Source organism: Mustela lutreola, chromosome 18 (assembly GCF_030435805.1).
Source record: "Mustela lutreola isolate mMusLut2 chromosome 18, mMusLut2.pri, whole genome shotgun sequence".
NCBI classification, from domain to species: domain Eukaryota; kingdom Metazoa; phylum Chordata; class Mammalia; order Carnivora; family Mustelidae; genus Mustela; species Mustela lutreola.
In genome coordinates this window covers 39657883-39681870 of record NC_081307.1, presented here as the reverse complement: position 1 = coordinate 39681870, position 23988 = coordinate 39657883, and the positions used below count along the sequence as shown (strand labels likewise).

At 41.5% G+C, this 23988-nt stretch overlaps 1 protein-coding gene across 2 annotated transcripts in view; it reads right to left on the bottom strand.

Moving 5' to 3' along the window:
* Positions 1 to 23988, bottom strand: part of CSMD1 (CUB and Sushi multiple domains 1) — a 1947613-nt gene that overhangs the window by 231265 nt on the left and 1692360 nt on the right. For both annotated transcript variants that reach the window (XM_059156007.1, XM_059156008.1), the window contains exons 27-30: positions 23276 to 23467; positions 17827 to 17965; positions 14218 to 14405; positions 8762 to 8956 (exon numbers count right to left, since the gene is read on the bottom strand). In XM_059156007.1, coding sequence (XP_059011990.1) covers positions 8762 to 8956; positions 14218 to 14405; positions 17827 to 17965; positions 23276 to 23467 — 714 coding nt within the window. The remainder of the gene's footprint in view (positions 1 to 8761; positions 8957 to 14217; positions 14406 to 17826; positions 17966 to 23275; positions 23468 to 23988) is intronic.

Below are 23988 nucleotides of genomic sequence, written 5' to 3'. Positions count from 1 at the left end.
AAATGAGAAAAACATGCAGCCAAGAATACTATATCCAGCTAGGTTTTCATTGAAAATAGGAGAGATTAAAAGCTTCCAGGATAAACAAAAATTAAAGAATTTGCAAACACCAAACCAGTCCTACAAGAAATACTGAAAGGCATCCTCTAAGCAAAAAGAGAGCCTAAAAGTAGTACACCAAAAAGGAACAGAGACAGTAATAGTCACCTTACAGGCAATACAATGGCATTAAATTAATATCTTTCAGTAGTTACCCTGAGTGTAAATGGGCTAAATGCCCCAATCAAAAGACACAGGGTATCAGAACGGATAAAAAAAACAAGACCCATCAATATGCTGTCTCAAGAAACTCATTTTAGACCTAAAGACACCCCCAAAGTTAAAGTGTGGGGGTGGAAAACAATTTACCATGCTGGGGTGGCAATCCTTATATCAGTATTATCCTTATGTCAATATTAAAATATTATATATTTTAAGGCAATCCTTCAAATCAATTAGATTTTAAGCTAAAGACTATAATAAGAGATGATGAAGGACATTATATCACACTTAAAGGGTTTGTCCAACAAGAAGATCTAATAATTTTAAATATCGATGCCACTAACATGAGAGCAGCCAATAATATAAATCAATTAATTGATAATGATATGATAATAGTAGGGGACTTTAGCACACTCCTCACTGAAATGGACACATCATCCAAGCAAAAGATCAACAAGGAAATAAAGGCCTTAAATGATACATTGGACCAGATGGACATCAGATATATTCAGAACATTCCATTCCAAAGCAACAGAATACACATTCTTCTCTAGTGCACATGGAACATTGTCCAGAATAGATCACATCTTGGGTCACAAATCAGGTCTCAGCTGCTGCCAAAAGAATGGGATCATTCTCTGCATATTTTCAGACCTCAATGCTCTGAAGCTAGAACTCAATCACAAGAGGAAAGTTGGAAAGAACTCAAATACATGGAGGCTAAAGAGAATCTTACTAAAGAATGAATGGGTAAACCAGGAAATTAAAGATTTGAAAAAAAAATTAATGGAAACAAATGATAAGAAAATACAACTATTCAAAATCTGTGGGACACAGCAAAGGCAGTCCTGAGAGGAAAGTATATACCAATACAAGCCGTTCTCAAGAAACAAGAAAGGTTTCAAGTATTTAACCCCTCCCTTCACCAAAGGAGATGGAGAAAGAACAACAAAGAAAGCCTAAACCCAGAAGGAGAAGAGAAATCATACAGATCAGAGCAGAAATCAATGAAATAGAAACCAAAAGAACAGTAAAACAGATCAATGAAACTAGGAGCTTGTTCTTTGAAAGAATTAATAAAATTGATAAATCCCTGACCAGAGTTCTCAAAAAGAAAAGAGAAAGGACCCAAATTAATAAAATCATGAATGAAAGAGGAGAGATCACAACCAACACCAAAGAAATGCCAACAATTTTAAGAACATATTATGAGTAATTATACACCAGCAATTTTGATAATCTGGAAGAAATGGATGCATTCATAGAGACCTATAAACTACCAAAACTAAACCAGGAAGAAATAGAAAACTGAACAGACCCATAACTGGTAAGGAGATTGAAGCAGTCAATCAAAAACCTCCCAACAAACAAGAACCTAGGCCAGACAGCTCCCCAGGAGAATTCTACCAACGATTTAAAGAAGAATCAAACTGAACTGAATTGGTACTGAAATTGTTCCAAAAAATAGAAATGGAAGGAAAACTCCCAAACTCATTTTATGAGGCCAGCATCACCTTGATCCCCAAACCAGACAAAGACCCCACCAAAAAGAATTACAGACCAATATCCTTGATGAACACAGATATGAAAATTCTCACCAAAATTCTAGCCAACAGGATCCAACAGTATATTAAAAGGATTATTCACCACGACCAAGTGAGATTTATTCCAGGGCTGCAAGGTTGGTTCCACATCTGCAAACCAATCAATGTGTTATAAAACATTAATAAAAGAAACAACAAGAACCATTTGATACTCTCAATAGATGTTGAAAAGCATTGGACAAAGTACAGCATTCTTTCTTGATCAAAACTCTTCAAAGTATAGGGACAGAATGTACATACCGCAATATCAACAAAGCCATCTATGAAAAACCCAAAGCAAGTATAGTTCTCAATGGGCATAAATTGAGAGCAGTTCCCTCAGGTCAGGAACATGGCAGGATGTCCAGTATCACCACTGCTATTCAACATAGTACTAGAAGTCCTAGCCTCAGCAATCAGACAACAACAACAAAAAATAAATAAAAGGCATCTGAATCAGCAAAGAGGAAGTCAAACTCTCACTCTTTGCAGCTGATATGATACTCTATGTGGAAAACCCAAAAGACTCCACTCCAAAACTGTTAGAACTCATACAATTCAGTAAAGTATCTGGATATAAAATCAAGGCACAGAAATCAGTTTCATTTCTCTAAACCAACAACAAAACAGAAGAAAGAGAAATTAAGGAGTCTATCCCATTTACAACTGCACGCAAAACCGTAAGATACCTAGGAATAACCCTAACCAAAGAGGCAAAGAATATATAGTTTTCTGTACTCAGAAAACTATAAATTACTCATGAAAGAAATTGAGGAAGACACAAAGAAATGGGAAAATGTTCCATGCTCATGGATTAGAAAAACTAATACTGTGAAAATATCTATGCTACCTAAAGCAATCTACACATTTAATGCAATCCCTATCAAAATACCATCATTTTTTTTTCAAAGAAATGGAACAAACAATCTTAAAATTTATATGGAACCAGAAAAGACCCCAATAGCTAGAGGAATGTTGAAAAAGATCACCAAAGTTGGTGGCATCACAATTCCAGACTTCAAGCTCTATTACAAAGCTGTCATCATCAAGAGAGTATGGTACTGGCACAAAAACAGACACATAGATATAAGGAACACAACAGAGAAACTAGAAATAGACCCTCAACTCTATGATCAACTAATCTTCAACAAAGCAGGAAAGAATGTCCAATGGTAAAAAGACAGTCTCTTCAACAAATGGCGTTGGGAAAATTGGACAGCCACATGCAGAAAAATGAAACTGGGCTATTTTCTTACACCACACACAAAAATAGACTCAAAATAGTTGAAAGACCTCAATGTGAGACAGGAATCCATCAAAATCCTTGAGGAGAACATAGGCAGCAACTTCTTCAACCTCAGCCACAGCAACTTCTTTCTAGAAACATCACTAAAGGCAAGGGAAGCAAGGGCAAACATGAACTAATGGGACTTCATCAAGATCAAAAGCTTTTTCAAAGCAAAGGAAATAGCCAACAAAACCAAGGACAACTGACAGAATGGGAGAAGATACTTGCAAATGACATATCAGATAAAGGGCTAGTGTCCAAAATCTATAAAGAACTTATCAAACTCAACACCCAAAGAACAAATTATCCAATCAAGAAATGGGCAGAGGACATGAACAGACATTTCTGCAAAGAAGACAAATAAGACAAAAAATACCACCCAAATACCAAGAGACACATGAAAAAGTGCTCAACATCATTGGGCATCAGGGAAATACAAATCAAACCCACAATGAGATTCCACTTCACACTAGTCAGAGTGGCTAACATTAACTGGTCAGGAAACATCAGATATTGGAGAGGATGCAGAGAAAGAGGAAGCCTCCTATACTGTTGGTGGGAATGCAAGCTGGTGCAGCCACTCTGGAAAACAGCATGGAGGTTCCTCAAAAAGTTGAAAATAGACTCAGCAATTTGACTACTGGGTATTTACCCCAAAGATACAAACATAGTGATCCAAAGAGGCACACACACCCCTATGTTTATAGCAGCAATGTTCACAGTAGCCAAACTATGAAAAGAGCCCAGATGTCCATCAACAGATGAATGGATCAAGAAGATGTGGTGTATATACACAATGGAATACTATGCAGCCATCAAAAGAAATGAAATCTTGCCATTTACAGTGATGTGGATGGAACTAGAGGGTGTTATGCTAAGTGAAATAAGTCAGTTAGAGAAAGACAATTATCATATGATTTCCCTGATAAGAGGAAGTTGAGAGGCAGGGCAGGGGGTTTGGGAGGTAGGGAAGGAAAAAAAATGAAACAAGATGGGACCAGAAGGGAAAAAAACCTTAAGAGACTCTAAATCTCACAAAATAAACTGAGGGTTGCTGGGGGTAGGGGGGTAGGGAGAGGGTGGGTGGGTGATGGACACTGGGGAGGGTATGTGCTATGGTGAGTGCTGTGAAGTATGTCTCTGATGATTCACAGACCTGTGCCCCTGGATCAAATAATACATTATATGTTAATAAAAATAATTGATTAGAAAGAAAGAAAGAAAGAAAGAAAGAAAATAAAGCATCTTTTAAAAAAATGTAGAGAACTTTCATTTCATTCTCAGTAATTATTCTGTCCATATGACTGTGTTGATGTAAGAAATATATGGGTGTGGGCTTTTCCATAAATAAAAAATTATGATCCTGTGATAAAAGAAAAATAGATATATACTTACTCTTTGGTAATCAATGTATTAAACAGATCATTTCCCAAATGAATAGAGTAACAACAGCATCATTACAGATGGTCACAAGAAACGTACTCATCCCTCTGGTTAATTGGAATATATGTCTCACACGTAAAGGCAACAAATACCATCAGGTTGAATGCAAACCAGAAATAACACAGCAAACACCCTGCCCCACAAAAGGGATCTAGGGTGTTTCAATTTCAGTTCTGACTTTATAGTAAATTTCAGTGAAGAAAAATTGGAGGCAACAGATGAATCACCAAGAAAAAAAAAATATCCTACATTTAAAACAAAACTAGTCCAAACTGCACTGACTGCATTCCAAAATATATGAACTATCAAAATGTTTAAAATATAGCTGAAGTCCCCTGATTTAGTGAGTCATCTGAACAACCCTCAGTTATTGATTCATGCAAGAAATGTGCTTTTCTCCATGACAGATCCAAAATAAACTATGCAGGAGATAATTTCTGGCTTAATGATTTGGGAATTGAGTTTTACTGAAATGTAAATAAATAGCATTAATAAAAATTTATGTTTTATGCACTTTGAGGACTGGCAAATAGAAACAGTGCTTGACTGTTAAAATTTGACTATATATATATTGTCCAGATGTGACTTCATTGTTTATGTTTATTCTATGGCTAAACTATTTATTATCATTCTCCAATCAGTTCAAATTGTATTTAAGTTTCAAATTTAATTCCTCCAACATTATTATTTAACAAAGTCGAAAACTCACCTTTCTTATTTTTCCTTTGGTCCCTGTATATAATCTCTATTGAGATATCTGAGAGGGATTTGCACACACCTGGGACTGGATGGGAGTCTGGGATCATTGCCTTTTGTTCCCTGAAAATGATCATGTGTGCCGTTTACATACAGATTAAAATGCACGTAGAGAACAAAATGTACCTAAAGAATCAAGATGTTCTATTTGTTGAGCATCTACTTTGCTTGGGAGCCTTATGCGTACCCCATTCAATCTTCCCAGTGCTGTGAGGTAGAAATTCTTGCCCTCTGAGCCCTGGACGGTGAAGCCGGGATCCGACTGCCTCTAGATGGATAACCCTGGGGCACAGCTCTAGCCCACCCTGAAAACCCCCTTCCCAAACCATGAGGGTCCTCAAGACACAGGCAGGCAGCTTGCAGGCAGCCCATGATCCCCGGCACCATTGCCCGTGGTGTGCACTCTCCAGGTCTTTCAGGAGCCACAGGGCTGGTGGTTTTCAGTGTGAGGGCAGTTTTCTGGTGGCCAGCTGGGCTCCACACCCATGTCCCAGGGTTCCTCCTGCAGGACAGGGATGGGGCACAGGGCCCCACGAGCAGGACCCACTCCCTGACAGGGGCCTGAGCTCACACCGTACCCTTCCTGTGTTCCAACTAGAGGCTCTCCTCCTCCCCGCTTCCTGCGGGCGCCCTGCAGTGCCCACCACTGTGTTCACCTCCCAGAGGCCTCTCCTAGTTTTTAGTCAACTTAGCAAGAAGGACCTGCGGCCTTTCTGTCGTTCAATCTCCCAAACCAACTCACGCAGTAACTTAAATATGTAGCTGTTCAGCATTTTTCATTAAAACGATCGATGGAGGGGTACCAGGGAGGCTCAGTGGGTGAAGCGTCTGCCTTTGGCTCAGGTCATGATCCCAGGGTCCTGGGTTCGAGCCCCGCACTGGGCTCCTTCCTCAGCCACAGAGTCTGCTTCTCCTTCTGCCTCTCCTCATGGCTGTGCTCTATCTCTGTCTCTCTCCCTTGCAAATAAATAAATAAAATCCTAAAAAAAAAAAATAGATCCTTGGAAAGTATGGATTCATAAACCAACCTTTCTGATCATGATTTAAAATTCAAAACTAACTTATGTTACCTAGAGCTAAAAATCTACAAGATTCCCTTATAAAATTGTTTTTATATATATGTACACATATCATGTACATGATACATATATATTTAATCTACATGTAATATATATCAATTTTTTATTTAACCTAATATATTTACTAATTCCTAATATATTCATTTAAATAGTATATACTTAATATACATTATTATATATTATGTTTGTGCATTACTAACAATATAAATAAATAATATATATTTTTATTATATGTTTAAAGATTTATTTCCCTTTATATTTGTAGGTGTGGATATGCTTATATATAAAGAATAATTCACATATATAACAAGTGATTTTCAAACTTTCAAATGTAAAAAATAGCAGCAAACATTGAAACAGAAATTTTAGAGTACTTTTTAAGAATTTGAGATGAATGATATTTCTGGGTCATTTCAAATCTATGAGTTGCTTGGACATTTTATTCTATATATTGGGCATTATTTATATTGTATAAGTGGTACTTGCCTTTTAAATGTAACTAATATAAGATGGAATTTGTATTAAGTTCCTGTGAGATGTAGTCTATACATGTATGGGTATTTTTAGGTCTATCTCGTACAGCTAAATGTCCACATGATCATTAGGGTAACCCGTGTTGCTAGGCATGTTACCATGTCGCTCTAGAGAGGACTCGGAGGTCCGCAGGCTCTGGGCCACTTCCACCTCACCCAGGGGCTTGACCGTTGGTCTGGAAGTAGGTTCCAAACATGTGGCTTTGCCCCTAGGCTGAGATCCTGCAGGCACGCCCACCACCACCCCATCGCTGGTCAGAGGCCACGGGGGCACTATCGATTTGCAATGAGGAAACCCTCCACGCCCTGACACACACTTTGAAGGCACTGTATTCGGATGGCCCTGTCACGTTCAGACACGCATGGAAACCGTCGTGGACAGATGTACCACGCAGGGGGACCACAGCACTTTCACGCTGCTGCAGCACGCTCTGCTCTTCCAGACCCCTGATCTCAGAAGCATCAAGGGTTGTATCTTTATTATCGAAACGTGTAAAATTAGGAAGTTTCAACAGGCTACAGACTGTTTCTTTCTTTTCTTTTCTTTTCTTCAGATTTTTCCATTAAAAATGGCTTTTGGGGACACCCAGGGTCCTGAGATCGGGTCCCACATCGGGCTCCTTGCTCAGCGGGGAGCCTGCTTCTCTCACTGCCTCTGTCTGCCTCTCTGCCTGCTTGTGTGTGCTCTCTCTCTCTAACTCTCTCTCTCTCTAACAAATAAATAAATTAAATCTTAAAAAAAGAAATGGCTTTTGGCCATTTGCCGATTGGTTCATTTTTTCTAGAACCCTCTACGCAGGGCTTGCTGAGCGCCAGAAACTGGAGCTGGATCCTGGCATGACAGGCTTCCTCAGCCAAAAAGCTCCCAGGTTCATAAACAGAGGCGCGGTGCAGCTCAGGGCATAAGGCACGTTTGTTTGTTTTGTTTGCTTGAATTTTTATGTGCTGACTTTTAAATTTCACCTATTTGGTCTGAAAGCACTAGTAACACTGTGAGCTGAACTGGGGGGGCGGCGAAAAGTTTGGGGTAAGTTCAAGGTATCTAACTAAGCTGGTCCTTGAGCTCATCTCAATATAACTTGGAAGTCATTTTTTTTTTTTTTCCTGCCAAAACTCATGGGGTTTTACCATCTTCTTTTTTAATGTGTGTGAGTCTCAGAGGGGAGGACACAAGTCGCCCATCTAGAGCTGGAGGAGTTTTGTCTGGAGACTCTGATGCAACTACGGCCTAGAGTCACATACAGAGTGTGGCCACAGACCAGGAAATCTAGGTCACCTCCTGTCCCTCCACGGCCCAGTGCACCAGCCCCCAGGCTGCTCTCACCGCAGCGAGCTCTGTCCCTGAAGGTTGACCATAACTTATAATACGTGGCTTTATTCATTTAATGCCTATATAAAGAATTACAACGACTGGTATCTTGGGGGAAATGACACATAAATATATCCATGGAGAGAAATACAGACAAGAAGGAGAGACACAGAGAAACCCAGAAAGAAACAGTGCACGGAGACACCGAATGTCCATCTGTATCTCTTATGTACCTTAGGCCTGGAATATGCAAACACAAAAGTTAAAAATGTCCAATTATCTAACTGAGGGAAAAATACCAGCCCTTCCAGAAGCCCAGGTAATGGCCAATACACTAGTTCCACTACATGGGGGAGAAGTGTGATGTCCTTGGTCCCCATTAGCGTTGTGTGTGATCAGACGCCAACTCCTGCTAGAGGAACAGAGCACTGAAGTGTGGCAGGGTTTTAAAGCGAGACCGGGCATTCGAAATTAGGATTATTGGAGAGAAACCGAGAATCCATGCGTACCGTTGCAGGAAGGCAAGGCTTGGCTCCAGGCAGGTTTTCCGTCTGCTCCGATCACACACGTGATGGACGAGGGGTCCACGATCTTGTAGCCAGAATCACACTGGTAAGTGACACTTGAGCCAAGCTTGAAGTCTGTGCCAATTCTTGTCCCGTTCATTATATTTCCAGGGTCAAAGCAGGCTTCCCGTGGCTTCTCTGTGGAGGAAATAAATGTCAGCTGCATGAGGGCACAGTCTTACGCGTCTGTTCCTTTAGCTGCTTCCCGTTTTATTTGGTGCCTGGAACAGTGCCTGGTGTGCTAGAAAGGCTCAGACAGTACTCACAGACTGAAGTTATTTGTTAATTATCAAGTTACTATTAATAGTGCTATGCCAGGGGCGCCTGAGTGGCTCAGTGGGTTAAGCCACTGCCTTCGGTTCGGGTCATGATCTCGGGGTCCTGAGATCGAGTCCCGCATCGGGCTCTCTGCTCAGCGGGGAGCCTGCTTCCCTCACTCTCTCTCTCTGCCTGCCTCTCCATCTACTTGTGATTTCTCTCTGTCAAATAAATAAATAAAATCTTTTAAAAAAAATAGTGATATGCCATAAAAATGATTATCAAGTTAAAAATTATCAGTTAGATATTATAGAAAATATTGTAGGAAAACTCCTATCTAATAAAATTATGTTTCTTTTTTTAACGACATTTTATGGAAGAATTGCTATTGAATTACTGTCATTTATGTTAAAAAAATACAGCATTATTGTTGTGTATATCTTTTTGCTCTGGATTATAGTACGGAACCAAAGACACTGACTCAGGAAACGCTGAGGTCATTTTCCACCTCTGTGCTTAAATCCTACTAACATGAAGTCACAGTGTGCGTTAGGAACAATGAGAAGCTGGGCCTTCCCGGGAAGGCTGGTTCACGCAAGCTCGTGCACTTTCAGGTACCGTGACTGCAGCCCGGCTGGGAAGACGTGGAGGGGAAGCGCCCACCGAGCTTCCTGACGCAGAGCACACCTTCCCAGGAACGCATGGTTGAAGGAAAGCCAAATGCGGTGTCTGCCCTGGACTGACCCCCAACCACGCAGCCTAACGACAGGAGCTGCCCAGACGGTTCCAGGCCTGTTTCGTACCAGGCACAGAGCCGGGGGCACGGCGGGCTTTAACCCAGTGCTTCAGCACGCCTCTGCGAGGACGGTCCCCAGCCCGCTTTAAACGCAGAGAATCTGAACCTGCTGCTTGAAGAGTTAAAAATCTTTCACTAAAAACCTGTCTTTTCCTAAATGTAAATACAAAACTGTCTTTGTAGCTTGTAGCTACATGGTTAATCCCAGTTAACTGTTGGTAACCTTAATATTTTAAATGTTTTTATATTCGAGATCTTCTAAAAACCTCTAAATGGAAATATATATATATGTATATATGTACACATGCATACATATATATGTTATATATGTGTGTTTGTGCATATTTATGCTTATATGTATATGTATATATATATTTATATATGTTTATAGGTATTAAATGTTCATGTATATAGTTATACATCATTTCACCATTTGAATCGCTTTTTACTTATGCATGTCAACAGGCTTCATGCCATCATCCAAGCTCCCGGTAATGTCAGAAGCCTCCGGAACTGGATCTCACAGATCTCCAAGTGCTCACTGTAGATTTGGCTTCTACGTGTGTGTGAGAGGCAGAGAAAGTGATTGGGGCCATCAATGTCAACAGGCTCGAAGAGAACTTGAGTGCAGGAAATAAACAGGTCTTTGCTCTCTGCTTTTGGCTTGACAAACCCTCCCACTGTAGAGAGTCTACCCGTCCGCCCCGTCATTCATTATAGAAAATCCGGTGTTGATCACACATACGAAGGATCTCTGAAAATTATAAGGTGTAAACTTCAGCTTTTTTGGTGGGGATTCATATCAGTCCCTATTTAAATGTTTTCTTGCTAATTGTCTACATGTTGCTTATTAGTGATGCTACACACTTGCGTCTGGAGAAGACCCTCCTGAGAGACTGCAGATGTGTCACGAGAGATGAAGAATGACATGAGCTCTGAAAACTCTGCACATTCTCGTAGGAATGGATGCTATTTAGAAGAGGAAAAAGGTACAAAGTTTGGGAAGTTATGCAGGAAAAAAGGAGACTTGTTTAACTGTACTTATTCCATATTTCCCGTTATATTTATGAAGATCTACATGTCAACATCAGCCAAACAGAGATCTCTTTGGCAATTGTTGACTTAAACTTAAATTGTTTTTAAATTTGTTTTCTTCTTTTTTTGTTTTCTTGTACAAACCCTTGTGTCCAGGGCTGACGTTTCAATAGATCACAGCGAGGAAGCTTGTTCTGCTACACGCGAAACCCCAGCCCAGAAGCAGGTCGTCTACACATGGTTTAGCACCAGGTTCCCCATGAACATGTGTTGCATGACAGTAGAGGGGGCGACCCTATTTTCTGCTGCATTTCTGGGACGAGGGCCTCTCCACACAGGATCCCAATCCCAATGTGTGGCAGGTTAAACTTTATTCTTAATGCTAAGAATCTATTATGTTATTTACTTACATACTTTGGCTAAAATGAAATATATACTAAAAATACTATAGGTTATATTATAATATATATCATTATATAATACATAATGTATTATAGATTATTTGAATGTTATTATATACCTTATTATATTACACCATTGTTATAATACATGTTATTGTATTATACTATAAGGTGTTATCATATTGCCATATATGTGTTTTACATATACTGCATTGTAACCAAAGCATGTAAATGTATGCAGACATATATATATAAATAAATGCATATTCTATGACTATATAATGTCTGTTAACATGTAACTGATGACAGGTATGATCATCTGTAAAACAACAGAACACCTTTTTGCAGGCCCTTGTTCTCCTGTTACTGGAGTTTGTCTGTGGGTCCCAGGTTGGGACCAGCCTTCTAATCATTTTATTGAAAACCGATTTGGATATTTTGAAGGGCAGGTGATGTTGTGTTAATTCTCTGTAGCTATGTAAATCCCATCTAGAGCAGAGAACATTTAGTTTAAGCAGAGCAGGAATGAAAAACTACGACTGTAGGCACTGGAAGGTTCGTTCCCCTGACTGCTGTCTGCCGGTGTCCCGCCGAGCACACTGGGCAGCTAGTGGGCCAGGCATGGACACTTCTCCATACGCAGCAGCCCCCCATTCGGGATGCGTCCCCAGGCCCCAGGAACGGCTGAAAATGCAGACAGCACCAGGCCCTACGTATGCTTCATTTTGTTCTATTCATACACAACAGTTCAGCTTATAAATCAGGCACACTAAGAGGTGAGCGATAATAACTAATCACAAAATAAAACCACTGTAACCATATGCTGTAATAAAGTTATGTGAGTGTGGTCTCTCCATCTCTCTCTAAATGTCTCACTGCCCTGCCCTCACTGCCCTGCCCCCTCTTCCTGTGATGATGCGCGAGGACAAGACGCCCACGATGTTGGAAGTAAGAAGAATAACCCAGACGGGGGACACAGCGTCAGGTGACCTGCGGCCCTGAGGCTATAGCCCGGGGGAGGGGCATCTGCTTCAGGACAGACGTGGCGGACCCTGTCACCCAGACCAAGACAGGGCAGCGAACCTCAGAGAAGAGGTCTCCCCCACGTGAATGTTGCCTTCTCAGTCTCTTCAGTCATGTGTCCTTGTACGTCTCTGAGTTTAGTTGAATATTTGGTTAATGCCACTTACACGATTATCCGCTCGGTGTCACTAATTTGGGTTTCTGACGGCAAGTGTCATCTTCGTTTCTCTAAACGTCCTGCGTCTAATCTTTCGGTTCCATTCATCGGCTGTCAGTTCAGGGTGTTCCGTGATAAATCACGGATACTGTTTTTGCTCACAGTTTGTCCTGTTTTCTAAGTCAGGACGTCATAACGTGTTGTGTTTTGCCATAGTTCACATCTGTTCTCCCTAAGGAGACACCCCTGAGCACCCCAGTCCTGGGGCCCCGCGGGGGGTCAGCCAGGGGCCAGAGATGGGGGCTCGGCGAGGCGGCCCGTGACTCTACTGCTCACGTCCCTGCCCTCCAGGGGCACTCGCCAGGGCAGTGCGAGCTTCGGTTGCCTTCCCCTGTCTTCCGCTGGTTGTACTTGTCCACCACCTCTACTGGAGAGCTTTCCAGACCTTAGGAGCTCCAGCCGCCTGAGAGATGGCTGGCCTGGTCACAAAGAACCCAGACAAAGGAGGCAGGGCTTTCCTTCCCACACTTACTCACTCGCTCACTGATCATCTGTCCTAGATGCCCTGGAGGGTACACGTGTCCGAGCAGGCAGTGGCACATGTGTGGCCCTGTATTTAGATGCAGTGTGGTCTTTTTTAGATTCATTACGGACCAGGCATTGTCACGATGAAGTGCATTTCTGTGAGTTCTTGTTAATACAGAAACTACCTGACGATACAGAAAATGCTTGAAAGTACTGTTTTCAGTTATTCACAGACACGAACAGACCCCATCCCCAAAGCATAGGAACTCCTCTGATTGCTGAAATGTTTACATCTTTTCTTGCTGTGCATTTTAAGAAGAATTAGTGAGTTTGTAGGTTTTGCTGTTTAGAGGGAAATACATTAATTTTCTACTTAAAACCATGTAAGGAGACACATGCCCAGTGAAGAGTTAACAGAGATGAAATGTGTTTTGCACTGTATGTGACAATTTAATTACTAGTAATAAGTAACTCAAAAGTTTAAATATACGTATCCTCATTATTTTTTTTACAAAGCACTCACTACTGTGAAATGATATTCCATGAAATCCTTTTCTCTAATTCTTAGCAATATACTTTGCATTTTCTTTGTTCACATGAGAAATGGATGTGAAAAGTGTGTAAGTATTTTCACAGAGCCTATAGCAAAACAGTTAGTTTAGGGTGGTTTTTGTGAGTTTGTCTCTGACTGTTTTTTCTGGTGTTTGATAACGGGATGGTGGATCCAAAACGAAGTTGGGGTCACCTGTCTGGTGACCACACAGGAACCCCTGTCTGCCCGGACGATTCATGGGACCATGGGTATTACACGTGGAAAACCATGGATGCATCCAAGCTATTTTGATGTACTTGATCTTAGTCATTCTGACGAAATAAACTAGAAGATACTAAAACACGCACTAAAATGATTCTTCTATGTCATCAAATCCTTCTTTACACAAACCGTAATTTATTTTTACATGGCCATAAATTTGGGGAAAAAGAGTTTTGTTTGTTTGTTGTGTTTTTTCTTTTAGCTAAGGTAGAACTGTGTCTCCGCATTTTCTTCTGCTCTGGGAAGATCCATCTGTCTTCCCCAGACAGAGGACAGAGGCGTGAGCATTCTACACACGAGACAGACAGGCAAGATGGCGGAAAGAAATGCTTACAATGGAAACGTCCTGATACAAATTATTTGACGCACCAGTGAAACTGGCCACAGTACCTTTAAATTCAATTGCGAATCCCGACAAGCCCACAGACGCGTCACTCCGAAATGCCAGGAAAACACTGTTTCCACTGCTCTCGATTCTTTCTGGGGCTTGAGAGCCCTGGAAACTTCCAAGGAGAGGTCTGTTGGAATCCTCTCCTTCATAGATGTGCAGGAAGTCATAGCTGGGCTCCATGTTGAAACTAGAGGGAAGAGAACTCATCAGGTTAGACACCTACGACGCACCTCTCATCTCCCCGACTAGAACGTTACTGGGATCACTGTGTGAGTCTCTTGGCTTCCAAGCAATGCTTGTTAAATCTTAGAACAACTCCATAGTAAAATATAACAGCAATTTACATGTCAAAATAGCTATGCGTGTAACAACTATCCACGAGAAACACTGTCCGTATTTTACGGGGTGACCACTGTATTCAAAATGGTACGATTTTGAAGCTGATCCTAGTACTGAGGACTGAAGAGCTCTTCCCCACACTCATGAAATTGCTAAGGAAGTGTGGTTTGAAGGAAATGGGCTTAAAAGGGAAGAATTCCCACTGATACTTGATTTTTATGTGAATACTTGTAGTTTGAAAACAATTACTTAAGTTTTGTTTAAAAATTCCTTTTTTGTGAGCTTTTCATTTGTTTTGTTTTGTTTTGTGTACTTTTAAAAAGGTAGCTGCCTCTCCTTGCTTGGGTGAAGCGGCTGATGTAAGTCATCGCTGTGACGTCACAGAGTGTGGGGTCACCTGTTCCAGCCCAGGCCTCCCCATTGCTGACTTCAGCCAATTATCTCTTTCCCATCCCCCTCCCCTGACTCCACTCCCCTCTCTATCTCCCTTTCTTCTCTACTATTAAATATCCTGGTAATCCCCAAAGCTCTCAAGAGGGATTTGGCTTGCAATGTCTCCGCCATCTTTGATGAGAAAGCGGATGATAATCTGGGAGCTTCAGAAAGGAACACAGTCCCAGTGAAAGACTACATGTGCAGAGGGATAAGATCTTGAGGAGATCAGAACAAGCCAACAAATTGGAGGAGTTTAAGTAATACACTCTGGCCGGCGTTCCACTTCCCCCATCTCTGAATCAAGCCTCTGAGTCTGTAGCAAGGACTCATTCTGAGAACCTTCTACTCTCCTTCGAGCTGGCCGGGGACAACAGGGATGGAGAGTCAGGAGTCTTAACCATCACCAACATGGGCTTTGTTAAGTTGGCGTGGTTTGTCTGCAGATTCAAGGGACGGCAAGGAAGACCGCTGTCTTCAGACATCGCCCACCGCATTCTAAAGGAAGTGACAAAGAGGGACACCACGGAGGACCCAACGTTAATCCTGACCCCAGCCTGGCAACCTGCCATCCTGCCTTATGTCAAGGCTACGCTGGGTCCTGTGGGAGGTCCCCGGACATATTTACTAAAGGAAGTTGTAAAAGGTCTCCTAGTCTGGTCATTTGACAGATTCCTTGAATCAGAAATGAACAAGGAGTAGAAGAGTGGCAAGAGAAAGGACAAAGGACCAGCAGGAGCTGATCCACCAAGTGGGCTTTAATCAGAATAAGAACTTTTTTTGTAATACCTAACAGGAATGTTTTGAGAACCCGTCACACTGTGCCCCAAGAGCTGGCATAGGTAATTATCATGACATAATTTTCGAGTGCTGGAAATACAACAAGGCACAGACACAAAGCCTTCTGACTGCGCTCTCTCTCTCTCTGGATATACCGTAATCCACGTGTAGAAGTCTGGAGTGAAATTTGTAATTCATTATGATTCCATTTGTAAAATCCATCCGTATTTCTACTCATGCTAACTGCACAATCCATGAACCCCAACAAGAGACCAAAGTCTGGCCCAGCTGTTGAGCCAAATTTCATTTGAGTCCCGGTGTGTGAGTAGCGTAGAGCCCACAGGTGACAGGGGCCTGCGAGAAGCCATCCCTCCCCAGTCATCCCAAGTACAGGGATGACCTCCAGAGCTAATGCTCCAGGTCTAGTCATATGCTGTCTTCACTGGTATTGTAAGGCCAGCGGTCCCCGCCCCCGCCTCACGAAACACACTTGACTTAACTCACATTCTTAAAACCGTGCATCTGGGCAGCACGTGTCAGTGTCTGTCCCCCTTTGCTGGGGTGAAATCCGTGTCCCCACCCACTGCTTCCTGTTCCATCTCTATCTACTAAGTCGATCTGGTTGGGAGATCTCTCGATCATTCCCAACTATGTCAGTTTCCCATCAAATTGAGTCCACTAAGGACTTAGGGATCTAAAAGGTGGAAGAAGAGTTGGAGATTTTCTACTTTTACTTTCTTTCCAGAGAGCTGTGTAACATAAGTAGGAAAAAAACAAAAAACAAAAAACAGATCAAAACAAAACAAAAAACTTGTCTTATAACATGGACTGCCCTTGGGGAACCTTGATAATCAGTCACTGTGACACATCGGAAGATAGGAGACGCTTATTTATAAGGTTCTGTGTTCTCTAAAAGGCTTTATTTGTTAATTTATCTTCCATCTCCTGGTACCAGTGGTGTCTCCTGGTGTTAAGGAAGCCACCAGTAGAAGTTAACATTCACAAAACTCACAAAGATGTCCAAAAATATAGCTGCAAATGTTCGGTGGTTTTGTGTAATAGCTGAGAGACATACTAAGTATTCATCAAGAGGCACATTTATAGCAGCTTGGATAAATTCAAGACACGATGCTTATCAGACTACTTAACATTGAGCACCGGGGGCGTTTAAAATTACACTGATTCAGATCCCATCAGGAGGAGAAAGTGAAGGAAGACAGTCAGCACCAGGCCTGGAACGGCGACTTAAACATCAGAAAAGGAAATGTGTTCAATTGACAAATAAATGTAATGAGACCACTTCACCCCGGAGAGGTAAGAGGTCAATAGCATGACCTTTAGAACCACTTATTTTTTTAAATGCCCCTTTCCTTTAGTTCAAAATGCAGAAGTGGAGGTCTTGGGATTTGCAAAATTTCAATTATGATACACCAGATACAAGTAATATGATAGTCCTATAGAATTTATAAGACAATCAGCATGTTTGAAACTTCATCATCAAGTTCAGCAGGAGTAAGTCAGCAGTAATTTTTTAAGGAGTAACGTCTACTAATTCAGACTTTACAGCAACCACATTGGGGGAACTTCCATTTTCAAAATTCTATCAAGTGATGATATCTCAATGATAATATAGATTTTATCACAAATACAAGCGGCTACCTTTGGGAATGTCAGACAAGACGTGTGATGGGTGTGAATTCGTTACCACACGTGTGGGGAATAGGAGACACTGATGAGACATTAGACTAAGCCCATTTCTCTCACTGTTTTATTACTCTTCGTGACTATTCTGTAAATTAAGCCTTCTCATGTGGAACATGCCGCACGCAAGATAGTATTTAAAATTCTTGCTCTGTCATGTCTGTCCTAAGACAAGTAGAATGCTCGGCAGCCAAGTCATCTCTTTCCATTTACGTGCCTTTGCAGCCCGAGGTAGCAGCTCTCAGAACGAGATGGAGGGTTTCATTTGGGTAAAACTGGGCACTGCATGAACGTGGCATAATTTTTAGGTATGACCCTTAACATTCTGTCAACAGGGAGTCTACAAGAGATGGTACCTTTTGAATATCAAGGCAATGACGAAGTCGGGATTCACTTTTATTCTCCAGTCACATTCTTTGCCCGGAGGATACGGCTGGGGGTAGTTAGGCGACAGGATGACACCCGCAGGGCCGGTCAGGTTGCCCCCACAGGCGGCTGTCACGGAAGAGGAACAATGCAGGTCAGCGAGAGATAGGACGCCACGGAGCCCAACAAGCACATGCCCTCCCTGCTGGTTACTGAACACTTTTCTAGGTGAGAATTTAAGACCTAGGAGGGCTGTGCATTTTTCATGGCTTGTTCATGATGTTTATATAACGTCCCACCCATGTTTTTAGGGAGGATTTTAAACTGACAAATAAACTTGACTTGCTATAATTTTAAGCTTTACAGATTACTTTACTCATCCACGCTCCCAGGATGCACGTGTACAAACACACACACACACACACTTGGGAAGGGGAATGAAATCCCCACGAACAACATTTATGGTCCTGCTAATTCTTCTGTCCTCTCTGGTCCACAAAGTCATTGCCACATTGTTCTAGAAGGCAGGCTTCCTGTTCTCTTGTGTTTCACGCTTGCCTGGCACAGTGTTTGATCGAGTCTTCAGGAAATATTTGTGACCACATATTTCTCACCATCCTCTGATAGGTGTATGGTTTGGGACACAATTCAGAAATGACGGAAATGATAAAGTTTAAGTGACACCCTGGGATAAGGAACCTGTAAGAGAGTGAGCTGGGACATCAATCCTAAAAATATTACATGATCACAACGCTCAGTAGGCTTCCATCGAAAGAAGCACTTTAAATGATGTTGATCTTTTTTTATACCTGTCACTTTTTAGTTACCTGGGTTGACATTCACTTTAAGAAGATGACAGTGATGAAGTTCAACCATGTTAACAGGCAAGCCAATTTTCATTCTTAAACCTCAAAACATTTAGGATGGTTTCACGTACTACACAGGATTTCTGTGAAATCTTCCATCATGTGGAAGGTGTGAAAACACTGCAAAATTCACAAGTATGTACATTTCAGATGCATTCAGGAACGTGCTAAGTTTATGGTTCTTCATATTAAATACTGTGGCTTGTCACCAAGTTGCTTTAAGGAATCAGCCCAGTTAAATTATAATGTTCCATCTAAATGAGATATTGCATTCATACAACTGACTGTGTATGCATTTAGGGTGAAAAAAAAAGGGTAAATAGAGAAAGAAATACCCCAATTGGTAATTTTTATCTACACACACACACACACACACGACTTTTTTGGAAATTATATGAAGATACATGTGTTCTAAATTTCTGTGATGATTATGTCTTTCTATACTCATTTAGTGCTTCTGAAAACAATGTTTTTAATAAATAAATAAATATTTTATATATAAATATTTTATATACCATATATATTTTGGAAAGTAATAGAATTTGTTTTATACTTTCTATTAAAATTCAGTCTCATTAAAAGAGAACTCTACATAGCATCATAGGAAATACTTAAAATGAATTCAGATATGCCCTCAAGAGTAATATGATACAATTTTCACCAAAATGGTGAAACCCACATTTCCCCAGCTTGCAGTCTGATTTTAATAAACTCCGCCGAGACCACTGGCTCATCAGCTCTCCCAGGAGGCTGCCTCTCATGGCACCAGGTGGAGAACGGGGCGCGGACGGTGGCAGGTGGCTTGGAGGTGAGGCACCGGGTACCCCAGGGTCTGGAGACGTTCCACTGCACGCAGGGTTTGCGAAATGAAGAATGACAGATTCAGGCCACTGGCTTCAAGGGTGTCACCAGCAGGAAGAATCTGGGGATGACACTAGGTACTGACTTAAGTGAAACAAAGGGGTGTCCTGGTCTTATCCTGAACAGACCCAAGGAGGCATTTCTACATGAGGGGATCTGGAAGCTTCCGGGGGAGTAATAGCACCGTCTCTCCATGTTTGCTCTCTCATTGGGTCAGGCATTTTTCATTTTAGCTTCATTAGGTTTTAATTTGAAAGCTTGCAAAATATTTTGGATAGCATGAGGAATGAGTACAAAATGTGACTCAGCTGCTCCAGGAAATCCTTCGGAGGGAATGGACACAGACATGAAAACAACACATTTGTATCAATCCTCAGCGCCTTGTTTGAAATCCTTCAGCCCCACTCCTTGAACCCGGTCACGTCTTCATCGCTCACGGCCTGAAGCAGCCCTCCTTAACGAGACACATCCACATTCCCGCATCAAGACGGTTCCGTGTTTATGCCATGAAACAACATAACTAGTCTTGAAATAGCCTCCCTGCCGATCAGGGCTACATGTGGACACATAATGAATTTCTGTAAACTTAGGGTAAATTCTTGCTTTTCAGAATTCTTAATAACTTGGACTCGGACAAAAGGGATTGCAAGCTATATAAGAAAATGGAGATATGGAGATTTTGAGGGACCTGTCACTCAGAACTAGAAAGTGGTGAGCATCCTCTGGTCTGGTGGCAAGTCCTCTGGGCTCCGCTGAAAACCCCAAAAGGAGGTGCCTTCACCATTAGAGTCCATCGGGAAGAAAGGGAGCTATCCAAACCATCCACAAGAAAAATCAGCAGCAAATGACAAGGTTGTGGAAGTACGGACAACATACCAGCAAGTGAGAGGTCAAGAGATTTCAGAAAAGAGACAGAAAGAACCAGAAAAAGGAGGAGAAGGACTACTGATAATAAAAGGGGAAGATAAATTAGTAGGCCGGCCAGTCGGGAAAGAACACATTCAAGTGGCCGAGAAGAATACGAAATAAAAAACCATTCAAACTCACTATTAACTTAAATGCCTTTTAAAACATCAAAGAATCATCACTTTCTGCCCATATCAAATTATGAGATTAAAAACAATGGACATGGGGTTTCCCCCCTCCTTCGGGGAAAATTAACACCCATGGCTCTGTTGGTGATGTAAATTGGTTCACAATCCCAAAGAGTTTTGAAAAATGTTTTAAAAGCCCTGGAAACACATAAATGTGTAGAAAAACGTCATTTATAAATAAGCATGGATGGGTTTTGCAACAAGAGGGTTCATTTCTGCAATCATCATAGTGGAGGAGGGACGGAAGCAACCTAAGTGTACAGTAAGAAGGGATCGTGCGTTCAACGTTGGCCAGTCCACGGAGGTGCGGGGCAGTCAGTACAGGCCAGTCCACGGAGGTGCGGGGCAGTTAGTACAGACTAGCAGAGAGTACATGGCAGCACAAAGAGGTCCTCCTTTAGTACTGGTAAGTCAAAGTGCAATTTACAAAAGAAGCAGGATGCTGTCACTTAAAAACATTTCAAAAATAGATTAGACATACATAAAATAATTATGATGCTTATTTATGCATGTTTATGTTAATAGTGTTTGCCTCCAGGTAGAAAGATGACAGCTTTTTCTCCTCTTTTCTTCTCTTAACTGAACATGTATTATTTTTTAATAAGGAAAAAGCTTAAAACATAAAATTAAAAACTGTCTTAAGTCAGGAGAGCAGAATTTATATGGGTGCTAAGGCATGATCAGCTGCCGTCCTAATGGATGGGTTTCTTACTGAGGACATAAGCCTCATTTCTGGGGGAAAAGAAATGTTTACAATGTAAAGCAAAAATAACATTAATTTATTCCTGAATACACATGTTCTATTTTTCTGTTACATAATGCCTATGCGTGTAGGCTGGGCTGTCAGCACAATTGATATTCAATTGCCTACGAGTGACTTAAGCCTGTCCCTGGGGCCCATCCTCAAGGCAGAGGAAATGCTGCCTATATTGTCTGTTGAGAACTGGATTATTCAGCTCATAAACTATCTAGTCATTGGTCAAAGTTATGTAACTAAGATATAAACTAATGAACGATGATAGATTAGTTGGGAAGATGGTCACATTTTACAAGTGTCTAAAATCATGGGGACTGAAATATACTCTTTTGGAGTTTAACGGGTACCAGCATTGGTCTGGAAAGCACCTCCATGCGTTTGAAATCATGCAAAATGGGGGCGGAGGGAGTGTCCTTGTCCATTTAAAAGCAGAGCCATGGTTTATTTTATTTTATTTTTTTTTTATTTTTTAAAGATTTTATTTATTTATTTGACAGAGAGAAATCACAAGTAGATGGAGAGGCAGGCAGAGAGAGAGGAGGAAGCAGGCCCCATGCTGAGCAGAGAGCCCGATGCGGGACTCAATCCCAGGACCCTGAGATCATGACCTGAGCCGAAGGCAGCGGCTTAACCCACTGAGCCACCCAGGCGCCTCAGAGCCTTGGTTTAAAATGATGCTGCATTTACAGGCAATTACTCTGCTTTAAGAAAGGAACACAGAAATCTTGCAAGTCTCCAGAGGGCGCGGCTGGAAGTAAAAGGCAGGATGGCGCCCTGGATTTACAGAAGGTAAACTCGGCACAAGGCACCCAGTGCACACAGGCCGCTCTCAGACGAGGCTGGGCACGCCGAGAAGCGGAGCCACCAGACCTCACGCAGCCTCCCAGTGCTCGGAGTACTTAGTGGGAAGTTACGACCTGCGTATCCCAGCTGCACGGCACCACGGAGAATGTCTCTACCGCTGTGTATATGACAATAAAAATAATTTCAATCACAAAATCCCCTCAAGTTCACCCTATGCAAAATGGCCTATTAACTATGTGCATAGCATTTCATTATCACTTCCTCTCTCCACAGATTAATTAAATTTTACATTTTGCAAACAGATCATAAAGAAGTACAAATTAAACCGTGACAGTTCATTAAAATAATAAAGTTTAGCAGAGTTTCTTTCAAAAATAAGATGAAATAGGTATTTATGGTGAAATATTTAACTGAATGAGGAGACAATCTGCATGTAATTAGTATTTTATATAAAATTATATACTGCCCTAAAACCATACTTTTGATAGAATATCGTGGATAGTTATTCAAACTGAAGTCTGGAAAACCAACTGATACCCTTTCAATAAGGTCAAACGATGAAATTCTAGTGAATTTCAAAAGCATGTTTCTCTTTTTATCTTCATTTTGACCAAAGCAGTATAATTTTTGGTTTTCAGGATTCTATTAAAATGTACCAATATTATAGAAGAACCATCTAAAAAAAAAAAAATACTTCTTATTGAGTTGGTTTTGCTGAAGGGCATGTTTCTATATTAGAAATGAGAATACCAATAGTAGGGTTATGAATGTTCTGGCACCCAGAATTTTAAATTACAGTAATTTGACTGGCCAATATTTTTACAAGATTTCTTAAGGATAGGAAATGTTAGATAAATGTTGGTTACGGTACATTAAGTAAACTATTTTCTTTACTTCACCTAATAAAGTAAGGTTGAAAGGTTTACACTAAAATTTCCTTAGAGTCTCTGAACTAGAGGGCATGTACGAAACTCTGGAGACATCGTTTTGTTTTATGGGGCAATTTTAATGATAACATGCATTCATTCCAAACTATAAAATGACTGTTGTGCCATACCTATGCAGGTAGGAGGGTCCGGTTGCCAAAAGAATCGGTTATTCAGCTGCACACAGGTGATTTTCGCTTGTCCTTGGAGCTGGTACCCAGGGTCACACTGGAAGGTGATGGTGTCGCCAGGCTCTCTGCTATCCCCGTAGCGGGTGCCGTTCTGAGGCATTCCTGGATCGTTGCAGGTGGACGCCACTGAGGCTGCAAGACGGAAACAAGAGCAGGTCAAGCAACGGGAACAGGGTCCCCACCCTTACGTAAGCGTAGCAGCCCTTGGGTACGGAAGTCCTTTTGACTGGCGGGCGTCACGACTGGTCGGTCCACATGCGAATGTATGAGAAGTTTCTGTTCCCAGGGATACATTAAATAACGTGAATCTTGATAATGGTTTCTTTGAACAAGCACAGGCAAAATTCGCTGAAAACGCACAGTGATGAAATAGTCAAGGAACTGTGTCATGCCTTACTGAATACACACGCGGACACACACCTTTGCCTCTGATTTTCTTGCTAACATTACTTTCATGACATTTAAAATATTTCATTAAAGTACATCAATCGCAAAGAACCTTGAGTAAAACAGAATAGGATAAATTTACGGTCTGTGCCTTCCAGGTGACAACCAGCTGAGGTGACCGGATTGACGTTGGAATGGGAACCACCGAGAGAAGGCTCACGTCAGCTCAAACCAGGGTATTCTTAGTCTCAAAGGGGCTACTTTCT